Source organism: Rhinoderma darwinii, chromosome 4, assembly GCF_050947455.1.
Source record: "Rhinoderma darwinii isolate aRhiDar2 chromosome 4, aRhiDar2.hap1, whole genome shotgun sequence".
NCBI classification, from domain to species: Eukaryota; Metazoa; Chordata; class Amphibia; order Anura; family Rhinodermatidae; genus Rhinoderma; species Rhinoderma darwinii.
In genome coordinates this window covers 135,026,554-135,042,567 of record NC_134690.1, presented here as the reverse complement: position 1 = coordinate 135,042,567, position 16,014 = coordinate 135,026,554, and the positions used below count along the sequence as shown (strand labels likewise).

At 42.8% G+C, this 16,014-nt stretch overlaps 1 protein-coding gene across 1 annotated transcript in view; it reads left to right on the top strand.

Moving 5' to 3' along the window:
- LOC142760859 (transient receptor potential cation channel subfamily V member 6-like) overlaps nucleotides 1-16,014 on the top strand; it is a 73,253-nt gene that overhangs the window by 6,846 nt on the left and 50,393 nt on the right. The window contains exon 3 of the mRNA XM_075864033.1: nucleotides 10,674-10,796. Within this exon, the coding sequence (XP_075720148.1) occupies nucleotides 10,674-10,796 (123 nt within the window). The remainder of the gene's footprint in view (nucleotides 1-10,673; nucleotides 10,797-16,014) is intronic.

The following is a 16,014-nucleotide window of genomic DNA, read 5'->3' as shown; positions in this document are numbered from 1 at the left end:
CGCGCCGAGCATGGTACTGTCCAGGGTGCTGAAAGAGTTACCGCCGATCAGTGCAGCCCATTAACTCTTTCAGCACTCTGGACAGTACCATGCTCGGCGCACGGAAACGGAAACACGGAGTGCACACGGGAGTGCACAGGGAAACCACACGGCCGCTAAAACGGGTTCACGGACCCGTCAAAAGCGGCCGTGAAAACGGTGACGTAAGTGTGCATGAGGCCTAAGTCATGTTCAGCATCAACAGGACTGGCAGTAAGCCTGCTTTGGTGTGGCTTGTGAAAATGTACCCAATTGTCAATTGAATTGAGTTAACTGGTTGACTCAGTAGCTAGGGGGCAATTACTTTTTCACATAGGGCCAGGTAGGGATGAACAGCATTTTTCCTTTAATAAATGTAACCAATATTTAACCCCTTTAGGACACAGCCTGTTTTGGCCTTGCGGACACAGATGATTTTTTCAAATCTGACATGTGTCACTTTATGTGGTAATAACTCCGGAATGCTTTTACCTATCCAAGCGATTGTTTTCTCGTGACATATTGTACTTTAGGTTAGTGAAAAAATTTGGTCGATAAATTCAATATTTATTTGTGAAAAACTTCAAATTTTAGCAAAAATGTGCAAAAATTAGCATTTTTCTAAATTTAAATGTATTTGCTTGTGAAACAGATAGTAATACCACACAAAATAGTTACTAGTTAACATCCCCCATATGTCTACTTTATGTTTGCATCATTTTTTTTCACGTACTTTTATTTTTCTAGGACGTTACAAGGCTTAGAACTTTAGCAGCAATTTCTCATATTTTCAATAAAATTTCAAAAGGCTATTTTTTCAGGGACCAGTTCAGTTCTGAAGTGGCTTTGAGGGCCTTATATATTAGAAAGTACCCATAAATCACCCCATTTTGAAAACTGTACCCCTCAAGGTATTCCAAACCACATTCAGAAAATATTTTAACCCTTTAGGCGTTTCACAGGAATTAAGGCAAAGTAGAGGTGAAATTTACAAATTTCATTTTTTTTGCCAAAATTCATTTGTAATAAAAAAAAATCTGGAACACAGAAGGTTTTACCAGGGAAACGCAACTCAATATTTATTGCCCAGATTCTGCAGATTTTAGAAATATCCAACATGTGGCCCTAGTGTCCTAATGGACTGAAACACGGACCTCAGAAGCAAAGGAGCGCCTAGTGGATTTTGGGGCCTCCTTTTTTTAGAATATATTTTAGGCACCATGTCAGGTTTGAGGAGGTCTTGTGGTACCTAAACAGTCGAAACCCCCCCAAAGTGACCCCATTTTGGAAACTACACCCCTCAAGGCATTTTTCTAGGGGTATAGTTAGCATATTGACGACACAGTTTTTTTTGAAGAATTTAGTGGAATTAGTCTGTGAAGATGAAAATCACCTATTTTTCTGTGGAAACATAGATCTTTTTCATTTTTACAAGGAATAAAGGAGAAAAAGCACCCCAACATTTGTAAAGCAATTTCTCCCGATTACGGCAATACCCCATATGTGGTCGTAAACTGATGTTTGGACCCACAGCAAGGCTCAGGAGGGAGGGAGCGCCTTTTGGATTTTGGAGCGCAGATTTTGCTGGATTGGTTTTCAGTGCCATGTTGGGTTTGCAACGCCCCGGAGGGACGAAAACAGTGGAAACCCCCCAAAAGTGACCCCATTTTGGAATCTACACCCCTCAAGGAATTTTTCTAGGGGTATAGTGAGCATTTTGGCCCCTCAGGATCTTTTTTAGAGCTAAGGTGACCAAAAAACAGCGATTTTGGCGCTTTAAATTCTTTATTTATTACAGCGTTCACCGTGCGCAATAAATTACGTTTTCATTTATTCTGCCGGTCGGTACGATTACGCCGATACCATATGTGTATAGCTTTTTTTAAGTTTTGCAGCGTTTGCACAATAAAATTAAGTTTCTATAAAATAATTTATTTTCTGGGACACGCTATTCTGAGCCGTAACTTTTTTATTTTTTCGTCAAAAAAGCTGTGGGAGGTCTTGTTTTTTGCGGGACGGGTTGTAGTTTTTATTGGTACCATTTTGGGGTAAATGCGACTTTTTGATCACTTTTTATTCTATATCTTGGGAGGTGTGGTGACCAAAAAATAGCGATGCTGACAGTTTTCCGTTTATTTTGTTTGCGGCGTTCACCGTGCAGAAAAATTAACATTATAGTTTCATAGATTGGGTCGTTACGAACGCGGCGATACCAAATATGTGTACTTTTTTTTAACATTTTCATTTTTTCCCTATAATAAATGACTTATTATAGGAAAACAAAACCTTTTATTTTTACACTTTTATAAAATATTTTTATTAACTTTTTTTTACTTTTTACACTTTATATTTTTGTTTATTAACTTTTTTTTTACTTTTGACACTTTCTTTTTTTGACCTGCAGCTCTGATCGCTGCTAGAATACATTACACTACCTAGGTAGTGTAATGTATTCCAACTGTCAGTGTGACGTCACAGTCACTCTGACAGTTAGTCTACGAGGATCAGCAGAGGCTGATCCTCATAGGCTGACATACATGGCAGACTTGGGGGCCATTGTCTGGCCCCCGCGTGCCATCACAAGCATCAGAAGCCCCCACGATTGCATGGGGGCTGCTGATGCGCTACAAACACGCTACATGCGGAGATCGCAATCGAGCTCCGCATGTAACGGGTTAAATGCCGAAATCAGCGGCGATGAGCCGCTGATCGGCAACACTGGAGAGTGTCAGCTGTCGGGGACAGCTGATCTCCAAGTTCCCGATGCACACTGTCGCCGACAGTGTGCATCGGGAACGACACAGTGACTTTCTGTCACTCTGACAGGAAGCCTATCAGGACCAGCCGAAGGTTGGTCCTGATGGGCTTCCGTCCATGGCAGACCCGGAAGCCATTGTTTGGCTTCCGTTTGCCATACTAACTATCGGCAGACCCCGCGATTTCGGACGGGGGTCTGCCGATATGTTAGAAACCCCTAAAATTCGGCGATTGCACCCGAACAGCTGACCTCCCGGTTCCCGGTGCACACTGTCGCCGACAGTGTGCACCGGGATTAACTCAGTAACTGTACGTCCGCGTGCGGGAAGTAACCTCCCGCGAGGACGGACAGTTACGTCCTGGTGCGGATAGGGGTTAAAAACAGCATTTCATGTTTACCTGTGTTATATTTGTCTAATATTAAAAGTAGTTTGACGATCTGAAACACTTAAAGAGGCTCTGTCACCAGATTTTGCAGCCCCTATCTGCTATTGCAGCAGATCGGCGCTGCAATGTAGATTACAGTAACGTTTTTATTTTTAAAAAACGAGCATTTTTGGCCAAGTTATGACCATTTTTGTAGTTATGTAAATGAGGCTTGCAAAAGTCCAAGTGGGTGTGTTTAAAAGTAAAAGTCCAACTGGGCGTGTATTATGTGCGTACATCGGGGCGTTTTTAATACTTTTACTAGCTGGCCGTTCTGATGAGAAGTATCATCCACTTCTCTTCAGAACGCCCAGCTTCTGCCTGATCACTGCTGTGACGTCACTCACAGGTCCTGCATCGTGTCAGACGAGCGAGGACACATCGGCACCTGAGGCTACAGTTGATTCTGCAGCAGCATCAGCGTTTGCAGGTAAGTAGCTACATTGACTTACCTGCTAACGCCGAGGCTGCTGCAGAATCAACTGAAGCCTCTGGTGCCGATGTGTCCGACACGATGCAGGACCTGTGAGTGACGTCACAGATCTGCACTGCCAGAAGCTAGGCGTTCTGAAGAGAAGTGGATGATACTTCTCTTCAGAGCGCCCAGCTAGTAAAAGTATTAAAAACGCCCCGATGTACGCACATAATACACGCCCACTTGGACTTTTACTGTTAAACACACCCACTTGGACTTTTGCAAGCCTCATTTGCATAACTACAAAAATGGTCATAACTTGGCCAAAAATGCTCGTTTTTTAAAAATAAGAACGTTACTGTAATCTACATTGCATCGCCTATCTGCTGCAATAGCAGATAGGGGTTGCAAAATCTGGTGACAGAGCCTCTTTAAGTGTGAGAAATATGCAAAAACAGACAAAATTGCTATTTTTTTTCACAGCTCGTAGCTCCTGTAGTGTCCATACAGTACTGCGTGCAGTAGTCAGGGACCGCTGGGTAGCATCATTATGTGCTCCCAGCAATATATAATGAAGCTGGTCAGCGGTCTTTGGCTTGTGCGCACTGTCTGTACACTACAGAAGCTAAGAAGGCAAACAGCTGCTACTATACATGACTAGCAGCACATCCTCTCATTAGCTGAATACACTAGAGATGTATAATGAATCTGCAGACTATAACAACTAAGACGGGATACTAATGCTACTTCCCTGCATAAAAACACAAGGTGCGGTCAAATCTTGGTTTTTTTGCAGCTATATTTGCAAAGACGCAGCAAAAAACGTGATTTGGCTGCACTGTGTGCATACACCCATATGACTCATCTCCCTGTTAACCCTCACAGGCTTACCTCACCTCCACTTAGGTAAAAAGCTATTCTGTGTGTACTTTACTCTACATGTATATATCTAGTGAGAGTGCTGTATTCATATATCTATATGTAGTGAGCGTGTGCATGTATTGAGCATGGATATATGGGTATTATTCAAATAAGATGTGGAGTTATTAATTCGCACATCTAAGGCCAGATTCATATGGCCATAATATAGTCACATTCTATTATCCATATAACAATCGCAACACCTCGGACCCTTGGGGTTCTACTGGACCAAACTTGAAAAACGGTATAGCACTATGGTGTTCTAAATTCAGTCTAGTAGCACAACAGGGGATATGTATGTTGCGGTTTATATACATATACCGACCTTTCTTCCTGGGAAAACTGGCCAGTTAATCTGGGTGAGAAAGGTGGCAACCCTATATATAGAGAAGTTTTCAACATACCAGCTGCTGTTTAGTGAAGACCCCTAATGCAATCCAGTCTATGGCTAATGTACGGCAGCACTATTACAACTATTGCTGATAAAGGGGCTTTTTACTAGAAATCTTCTGACATTATCCCAGAGACATCTCAGGATATAATATCTGAACAACATTGCTTGTAATGCAAAGTAACGTGCACTAAATCTTTTTGGAAGCAACACGCATTTCAGTTGTACAGTGACACACACTCAGAGTAATGGGATCTTTACCTCCAATGAGGGCTTAGATGCTTTACTGAGCACCATGACAGTAGAAGTTCCATCTCACGATCTCCCATCAATGTTATCTTCTGACATGCCACAAGATTTCTAAAAATGGAATAACCTCTTCAAAATTAGTCCCTAAATGTTTATTTATTTGAAGGGACAATGATATAATTTAGTATTGAGTTGACACATCTTCAACCCCAGCTGGGTAGTTCCACTTTACTTCTGTGTAGGTAAAATTTGACAACCTCTGCCACAGCTATAACACAGTAGAGTGGTGAGGGCACACTACAGCTTTGCCACCATCAGTAGCAATCAGGGGCGTAGCTAAAGGCTCATGGGCCCCGATGCAAAAGTTCTTATTGGGGCCCCCCCGCAAACTTCTCATGGCCGACGGTCCACAGCTTTCAGCTGCATCGCTGGGTCTCCTAAGTGATCCAACAATGCAGCACTAGCAGCCGGGGGCGTCACTAAGCACTTAAAACATCAGGGGGAATAGCCCCAATACATATGTGTTCGCCCAAAAAAATGTGTACGTGTGTATGTGTGTGTGTGTGTATATATATATATGTGTGTCTGTGTGTGTGTGTGTGTGTGTGTGTGTGTATAGGAGACAGCATATCTATAGCACAACGACCCTATCAACTATGGATAGGATTAGATACATTGGCTCACCAGACAGTATCACACATGATAGGATTAGATGCAGTGGCCCAGCAGACAGTATCACACATGATAGGATTAGATACACTGGCTCAACAGACAGTATCACACATGATGATAGGATTAGATACACTGCTCAGCAGACAGTATCACACATGATAGGATTAGATATAAGGCCCAGCAGACCGTTTCACACATGATGGGATTAGATATAAGACCCAGCAGACAGTATCACACATGATAGGATTAGATACACAGCTCAGCAGACAGTATCACACATGATAGGATTAGATACACTGGCTCAACAGACAGTATCACACATGATGATAGGATTAGATACACAGCTCAGCAGACAGTATCACACATGATAGGATTAGATACAGTGGCTCAGCAGACAGTATTTCACATGATTGGATTAGATATAAGACCCAGCAGACAGTATCACACATGATAGGATTAGATACAGTGGCTCAGATGAGTATCACACATGATAGGATTAGATATAAGGCACAGCAGACAGTATCACACATGATAGGATTAGATACAGCAGACAGTATCACACATGATAGGATAAGGGTATGTGCACGCGGTAGCAGGCTTTTACGTCTGAAATGACAGACTGTTTTCAGGAGAAAACAGCTGCCTCGTTTCAGACGTAATTGCTCCTCCTCGCATTTTGCGAGGCTTCTCTGACAGCCGTAAATTTTGAACTGTGCTTCATTGAGTTCTTTTGACGAGGCTGTATTTTGACCCGTCGTCGTTTGACAGCTGTCAAACGACGACGCGTAAATGACAGGTTGTCTGCACAGTACGTCGGCAAACCCATTCAAATGAATGGGTAGATGTTTGCCGACGTATTGTAGCCCTATTTTCAGACGTAAAACTAGGCATAATACACCTCGTTTACGTCTGAAAATAGGTCGTGTGAACCCAGCCTTAGATATAAGTCCCAGCAGACAGTATCACACATGATGGGATTAGATACACATCTCAGCAGACAGTATCACACATGATGGGATTAGATACAGTGGCTCAGCAGACAGTATCACACAAGATTGGATTAGATATAGGGCCCAGCAGACAGTATCACACATGATGGTATTAGATACACAGCTCAGCAGTCAGTATTACACATGATGGGATTACAGATTTGGCCCTGCAGACAGTATCACACATGATGGCATTAGATACACAGCTCAGCAGACAGTATCACACATGCTGGTATTAGATACAGTAGCCCAGCAGACAGTATCACACATGATGGGATTAGATACACAGCTCAGCAGACAGTATCACACATGATCGGAGTAGATACAGTGGCTCAGCAGACATTATCACACATGATAGGATTAGAATCAGTGACTCAGCAGACAGTATCACACATGATAGGATTAGATTCAGTGGCTCAGCAGACAGTATCACACATGATAGGATTAGATTCAGTTGCTCAGCAGACAGTATCACACATGATTGGATTAGATATAGGGCCCAGCAGACAGTATCACACATGATCGGATTAGATACACAGCTCAGCAGACAGTATCACACATGATAGTATTAGACACAGTGGCTCAGCAGACAGTATCACACATGATAGGATTAGATACAGTGGCTCAGCAGACAGTATCACACATGATTGGATTAGATACACAGCTCAGCAGACAGTATCACACATGATAGGATTAGATACAGTGGCTCAGCAGACAGTATCACACATGATTGGATTAGATACAGGACTCAGCTCGCTGACATTGTGGCTCCAGCGCTGGACCCAGGAAAGGTAAGAATAATAATTTTGCTTCTTAATGTGTTACTAATCATTTTTGTGTGTTTGTGTTTTTTTACAAGTTCGGTTGTTGGACTTCGGATTCGAGGACTACTTCAATGACAGCGTTTTTTTATTCTCAATAAAATGGTTAATGGGGGTTGTTTTTTTTTATTTCAATAAAATATTTTTTCTATGTGCTTGTATTTTTTTAAACTTTATTATTACCTTAGTAATGGCCGCTGGCTGATTGACAACCTCCATTACTAAGGCAGGGCTTAATGTTAGCAGGTGCAGAGGCTAACACTAAGGGTATGTTCACACGGCAGCGTCCGTAACGGCTGAAATTACGGGGATATTTTCAGGAGAAAACATCCCCGTAATTTCAGCCGTAACGGCATGTGCAGGCGCTTGAACGCCGCGTCCATTACGGACGTAATTGGTGCTGCTTTTCATTGGAGTCAATGAATAACGGCTCCAATTACGCCCCAAGAAGTGACAGGTCACTTCTTTGACGCGGGCGTCTATTTACACGCCGTCATTTGACAGCGGCGCGTAAATATACGCCTCGTGTGAACAGCCAAACGTCAGCCCATTGCTTTCAATGGGCAGATGTTTGTCAACGCTTTCAAGCTGCATGCTTTTGGACGTAATTCGGGACAAAAACACCCGAATTACGTCCGTAATTAGTGTGTGTGAACATACCCTAACCCTCATTATTACCCCGGTACCCACCACCACCAGAGGTACTGGGAAGAGCCGGGTACGAACCAATACCCGACCATCTGTAGTGACGGCCAGGCAACGGGGCGGCCGCAGGCTGGTAGTATTAGGCCGGGGAAGGCCAAAAACAGTGGCCCTTCCCACGCTGGTAATGCTAGGCGGCGGCTGCTGCTGCTGCTGCTTCTTTGTATCTGGCTGGTTATGAAAATTGGGGGGGACCCCAAATTGTTCTTTCCAATTATTATTTTTTTTTTTTTTAAATGACGTGGGGTCCCCCCCATTTTTCATAACCAGCCAGATACAATAAAGCAGCAGCAGCAGGGTGGGAAAGGCCACTGTTTCTGGCCTTTCTCTGCCTGATAATACCAGCCTGTGGCCACCCCGGTGGCCAAACATCACTACAGATAGTCAGGTACTGGATCGTACCCGGCTCTTCCCAGCACCCCTGGTTGCGGTGGGTACCGGGGTAATAATGGGGGTTAGTGCTAGCCTCTGCACCGGCTAATAACTAAGCCCCGCCTTAGCAATGGATGTTGTCAATCAGCTGGCGGCCATTACTAAGGCGATAGTAATATAGTTAAAAAAAAAAACACAAAGACATAGAATAAATATTTTACTGAAATAAAAAAAAAAAAACACATAACCCTCATTAACCATTTTATTAATAAAAAAAAGCTGTCATCGAAGTAGTCCAACGACCAAGTCCAAGAATCCGACGTAGTCCAACGACCGAACCTGTAAGAAAACACACAAAAAACGATTAGTAACACATGTGTTAGGCTTAGATACAGGGTCCAGCAGACAATAATCTTATACAGTATAAGACCATGTGGTAGGCTTATATACAGGGCCCATCAGACAGGATCACACATGGGCCATGTATCTAAGCCTACCATGTGATTGGCTTAGATAAAGGGCCCAGCAGACAGGATCACACAATCTGTGATCCTGTCTCATGGGCCCTCTAAGCCTGCTACATCGTAGGCTTAAAGGGGTTGTCCAGTCCCTAAACATTGATGGCCTATCTTCAGGATAGGCCATCAATAGCTGATGTGTCGGGGTCCGTCTCCCGGGAGCCGGCCAATCAGCTGTTATGATGGGGCCGCAGCACTCGTACGAGAGCTGCTTCCCCTTCATTTCCCTTACTCGCTCACACTGTGAATCGCCGACACGGATTCACAGTGTGACCAAGTGACCAGAATGAAAGGGAAGCAGCTCTCGTACGAGTGCTGCGGCCCCTTCATAACAGCTGATTGGCCGGCTCCCGGGAGACGGACCCCACCAATCAGCTTCAGCAGACAGGGATATTAATCTTACCCTCCTCTTCAGCCGCGGAGGAAATTCTGTCCTGACTCTATCCGGGATCATGATGTTGTGCGCGGCGCATAGCGTTGCGACGTCAGGACCTCCGCTCCGGAAACAGGAAGGTAAGTACTGTCAGTTACTATAGTATCCGGGGCCCACGGCCCGAGTTACTATAGTAACATTTTATTGATGTGGTGCGGGGGGAGCCGCAGGCCCCCTGGCTTCGGGACCCGGTCTCAATTGTGACCGCTGCGACCCCTATAGCTACGCCACTGGTAGCAATCATAGTGCAGGTCATGCATTGAGAAGTAATCCCAAGTGGAACAGTTTTTTGAATACTATTATTCTAAAGATTTATTTTACAAGCTTGTTGAGATAAAATTATGCAGCCAGAGGCAAAACTAGTATGAGACACGAAGTGTGTCATATGCCATAAAATTATGGTTATTAAATTGCAGTGAAACAATTATAAGATGAAGACATAGTCAGTCAAAAAAAACAAAAAACGAACAGGGAGAACTATGCTTTTCATTTAATATAGACATCACTAGATACATGACATGCTTTATTTTATAAATATAAAAAGGAGAATGGTGCTAATTGCTAGAAACATTAATATAGAAATGCTAAAAGAACATATACATATATAATAGATGTATAACATGTATGACAATAGACTGAAGGTATACAAGCCTACTATACTGTATGTAATAAAGCCTAAGGATACTGAGGGAAATGATTAATGCTAGAGATCATTGTGTATAATGGTGCCAGACCACTGTAAGACCGATTACATGGCCTTGATATTTGCCATAACTGTCCATCAGGATCTCCAGTTGGTGACTACTGTATGGTAAAGCCCCCAATCAGGTTGCCATTGTAAAGCGGAACCACCAGTCCTGGTGGACAATTAAGTCAGTGCCTTTTGTGACTTATGCGAAGCAGGCCATTCAAATCTAGTTATTACTCTACAGAAATAAGTACCTGGGAACATTATATCAACATTAAGAATTCATTGCTTTTCTACTTAGGTGCTATGGGGGAAAATGCAGTACATATTGCAGCACTGTACAATAATAAAGAAGCTCTATCGACATTGTTGGATGCTTTCCCTTTTCTAATAGACACACCCATGGAATGTGACATATACAAAGGTAAGGAGTATTACTGTTACACGTGTTAAAGAACAATCTAAAACGTTTATTATTTGTTGATATTATTATCTATAGATAATGTACATGGATGTAGAATTTCAGACATTGTGATCGCGGAGTGACAATGGATTGCCATAGCTGCAAGGTGGCCTACAAAAAGCCCCCATGTCTGCCATGGACGTTAACCTATTAGAACAGGCATAATATACCGTACAACATAAATAGTACAGTGTTTTATATAAGCGATCGAAGGATCGCATGTTCAAGCCCCCTTGTGGGATTAATACATTTTTTCAAATAAAATTAAAAAAAAAAAGTTTTTTTACAGTTTACGGTATGTTCACATCAGCGCTGGGTTCCCATTCATGGGTTCCATCAGACCATTCAGTCAACTGCACTATTGTTTCCACCAAAAAAAAATGGAAACCTTATGGAATGGAGGCAAACGGAATTTGCATTCCGTTTGCTTCCCTTTGCAACGGAAGCATTACCATTGACGTCAATAGTAATGCAAATGGAAGCTCTGGTTTCCGTTTGCCTTTCCGTTGATGGGTTCCTCTAATGGAAAGGTCTGACGGAACCCATCAACGAGCCCTGACGCTGATGTGAACAGACCCAAAACATGTTGTTTTCATAGGAAAAAAAACAATAAAAAAACTATACAAAATTGGTATCACCGACCTGTACTATAAAATTATGTGATTTCTCACACACTGTAAACGACTACAGAAATACCTGAAAAACATCAGAATTGAAATTTTATCTTGCCTTACAAACAATGGAATAAAGAATGATCAAAAAGTCGTATGTACCCCAAAATGATACCAATGAAAACTGCAAGTCATCCCACAAAACCAAGCTCTCATACAGCTCTGTTGATGGAAAAACAAAAATGTTATGGGTCCTGAAAAGAGGTGATGCAAAAACAGTTTAAAAAAAAAAAAAGGTGTTTTTATTGTGCAAAACTAATAAAAAAAATAATCAAATAACACATACAAATTTGGCATCGCCACAATGTACATCATAATTTGGGATATAGGGGCACAGTCTCTCCATATACTGCTGCATGTTATAAGAGCAATCGCAAAGGGTTCAAGTCAGATTTGATGCTAAATACTTATTTTTGGCATCACAGCTTGGTCATCATTAGAGGAATTATTTAAGTAAAAAGTCGATATAAGATTCTTCTAGTGGAATGGAGTTTGCTCAAATTTTGCACAGAATATTTAGAGAGGATTAAAGTACCTAAAAGTATAGTAAAAATATAGGGTTAAGAGTCCATATCCATTGTCAACCAGTACTGTAAAACTACTGTCAGAGTTGGTCTCACCGGTAGATTAATTTCCAAGTATACATATATACATTCCAATATACACCCGGAGAATATTCCAGACACACACAGTGCTTGGTGTATCATGCAGAGTACCTGCAAAACCGTGAGTTTGAGGTTTATTTATAACTTCCTGCGTTCAGTTAAAAAGCATCAACAAATCAGATAATTACAACAGTAGGATATATACGTCGATTTTACTTAAAGTAAACTACTTAAAAATGTCCAGACTACTTCATCTAGTTAAGACTAAACTGAATTGGATTATGGTCAATGACCGTTTACACTGTACGGTCTCAGATAAGGAAGAGCTCTTCCTTCAATTTGGCAGCCATGGCTCAGATACCTTGGGATGATCTCTTAGGTTAATTCTATCCTCCCACCCCCCCCCCTCTTTTCCCTCTTTTCCCTCTTTCTCTCCCTCCCTTTTATTCCTTCTTTCTTTTTTTGATATGTGGCAATATTAGGAATATATTTGTCTGTCATAATTCGATTTATGGGGATTGCCCCCGGCTGCTACTTGCATTGTTTGATGTACAGTTTACCTTTTCTTGAAAACCTTCAATAAAAATTATTGAAACATGAAAAATGTCTAGACTATTACATGGTATTATCTTTGTTCTGTTTTTCTGAGCACTAAATTTTATGACATACATAACAATGTCATAAATAACATCAATGTTTTCTCATCTGTAGTATCTTAAAATGTAATTTGCATCCTGTTCTGCGTGGTCTTCTGTGTGGTGACTAGAATTATTTTCCTGTTTTACACAGCTTATTTCAGAAACTGCTTATGAGACATTTTTATACAATGAATATTCTTTAATTGATACAGTTATTCTGATAACTAAAGAAAAAGCTATAATCTTAATAAACCTTAATCTCAATTACTCTTACATTTCCCCTCTAAAATACTGTATTCAACTATTCTGTCCCTATTGGACCCGATACCCCTATGGAAGCTGGGATCTTCCTATCCCTTCCTTTACTAGTATAGTGGCTATTGGAATCTACCTATCATGAGTTACAGTGGATACTGTGGAATGGAACGGATTAATACTGGTAGCCGTGTAAACTGTGGGATCATCAAATTTACCTTGAGATCCTGTCCCACAGATCAGCTGTAAATTATTTATCTAAAGAACAAGTTAAGTATATTTCAGCCACACATGAGCCTATCCCTTCCTAACCTCTTCTTACCCTACATAACTAAGTTAAAACAAACTAGAGAGCTGTCTTAGTTTACAAAAGATATAGCAATTGAATCAGATGAAAAGTATGAGAATAATTAAAATGACAAGTATTGGGTGGAAAATCCAGTTGAAAGCTCCTTTTGCGGTTGAGGACCATCCCTTGAAGACATGATACCAATGATGTTGGGTATCAGTCTCTATCTTGGTTCCCAAATCGATGAGTTTCTTGCCGACACGGTAGTATATATCTGTCAGTCAGCGTCTTATTCCTAATCTGCAAATGTTGATAAAGCTGCTTCGTATGATTAATTATCTTGATCATTTCCTCGAGAGAAAGAGTAATATTAGAATCAGGGTATGAATCAGGATGATAGTACAAAGATACTTGTTGATTCAAGTCAGGAGGAAAAGAGAAAGTTTCATTGTTCCAAGTTAGATGAGTAACATTAGACCAACGTCCACAAAAAGGGTTTGCCAAATGAAACATACTAGTACTTCTATTATCTGAAGTTACAATACAAACATACTGTGGATATACTTCTAGGAAAAAAACATAAAATCCATGGATTCAGCTATTGTGTTATAATCGTTACTACTATTTTTGCATCTATTAATCAGATATAAACCTGTCATTTTCTGTGTCCTTCGCTATGACAAAGGGGAGTTGTGAAAAATGCCACATTTTATCCTACTTTCATTATGTATTGTCACTTTAATAAAGATCCATTTGGGTTCAATCAACATCCTTCCTGGAATCGGGAATCCTTTTTCTACCGACTTCCATAAGGTCTTTATCCCTGTTACAGTTACATTAACTACTGTGCAGCCTGAATTGGCTGAACATGTAAAATTGTCTTGAGTTCGGTCATGTGTGGAGTTTATCAAACCCCATGTTCTTCTACCAGTATTTGGTACATTTATTAAAATATATCCTGGTGCATATAAATGTGTGTGTAAAAAGCAAAAATCAATGGTAGAGAGCCATATAATCAACTTCATTATGTGTGTTCACTGAGAGGCTTTTTCAGAAATCGTTTACAGTGAGATGCGTGGATCCACGTAGGCTTGCCTTCCACCTTTACAGACGTAGGTGTCACGAAGCGGGTTAGTGGACCCACTAGGCCATACCGCCGCAGCGGGGAGGCAGCTGGCCAAACAACAGGACACCCCAGAAATACAATGTCCCGCACAAGGGTACCTGAATAGTCCAGATGGTGGCCGCAACTCTGGCACAGATGAGATGGGTGCAGCAGATGGCGCCAAACGTGGCAGATGACACAGGAGCTGCAAGTTGCGCCAGACGTGGTGGATTCCTCCGGACGTGGCAGATAACACAGGACGTGGCGGATTCCTCCGGACGTGGCAGATGACACAGGACGTGGCGGATTCCTCCGGACGTGGCAGATTACTCCAGACGTGGCAGATGACACAGGACGTGGCGGATTCCTCCAGACGTGGCAGATTCCTCTGGACGTGGCAGATGACACAGGACGTGGCGGATTCCTCTGGACGTGGCAGATTCCTCTGGACGTGGCACGACTAGATACTAGGGCACAGCACGGAAACAGGAACGGGGAACAAGGTACGGGTAACAACAGGAACGGGAAACACTAAGGGACCATTTGCAAGACAGACTGGGAAAACTAACAACGCTCAGGCATCGAAATAGGGGGCTGGACCCCTCTTATAGCCCAGGGTACTCATGGGTCAAAGGTCGTTCAAGATGTCCGGTGCGCGCGCTGCCCCTTTAAGAGCGGGGATGAGCGTGCGCGCGCACCCTGCGGGCTCCGGCTAAGGTGAGTGGATGCAAGCGCTGGCGTCTCCTGAGGAGGAGGCTGGGGCCAGCGCTTGCCGACTCGTGGCTGCGGCTGTCAGCGGGAGGCTGGAGCTGACAGCCCGCAGCCACGGACGTTACAGTATCCCCCCTCTTACGCCCCCTCTTCTTGGGACCGGAGCGAGAGAGAAACTTCTTTAGAAGAGTAGGGGCATTGAGGTTCTCCTCTGGCTCCCAGGACCTCTCTTCGGGACCAAACCCCCTCCAATCCACCAAATACAAGGTCTTTCCTCTCACTCTCTTGGTGTCCAAGATCTCCTTTACCTCAAAGATGTCCGAGGAGCCGCTGGGAGCAACCGCAGGGCTGGGAGTCTTGGAATAGCGGTTTAGGATCACAGGCTTCAGGAGGGAGACGTGGAAGGAGTTGGGAATCCTCCTGAGGGTAGGAGGCAGCCGAAGCTTGTAGGCGACAGGGTTGATCTGCTGCAGGACCTCGAATGGTCCAGGGAACCTGGGAGCAAACTTGTATGAAGGCACCTTCAAGCGAATGTTCTGAGAGGACAGCCAGACTTTAGTCCCCGAAAGATACTGAGGCGGCTCTTTTCTCTTAATATCTGCCTTTCGCTTCATGCGATCTACTGCCAGCAAAATAGAGGACCGGGTCTGTTGCCAGATTTGCAGGAAGTCCCCATATGCAGAGTCAGCAGCGGGAACCTGAGATGAAGTCGACACAGGGAGAGGAACTCTGGGATGTTGACTGTACACGATGTGAAACGGAGTGGAAGTGGTGGACTCACTTGTGTGGTTGTTGTAAGAAAATTCGGCCCATGGTAGAAGCTGTACCCAGTTATCGTGCTGTGAAGAGATGAAATGGTGGAGATAATTTTCCATGATCTGGTTGATCCTCTCAACTTGCCCATT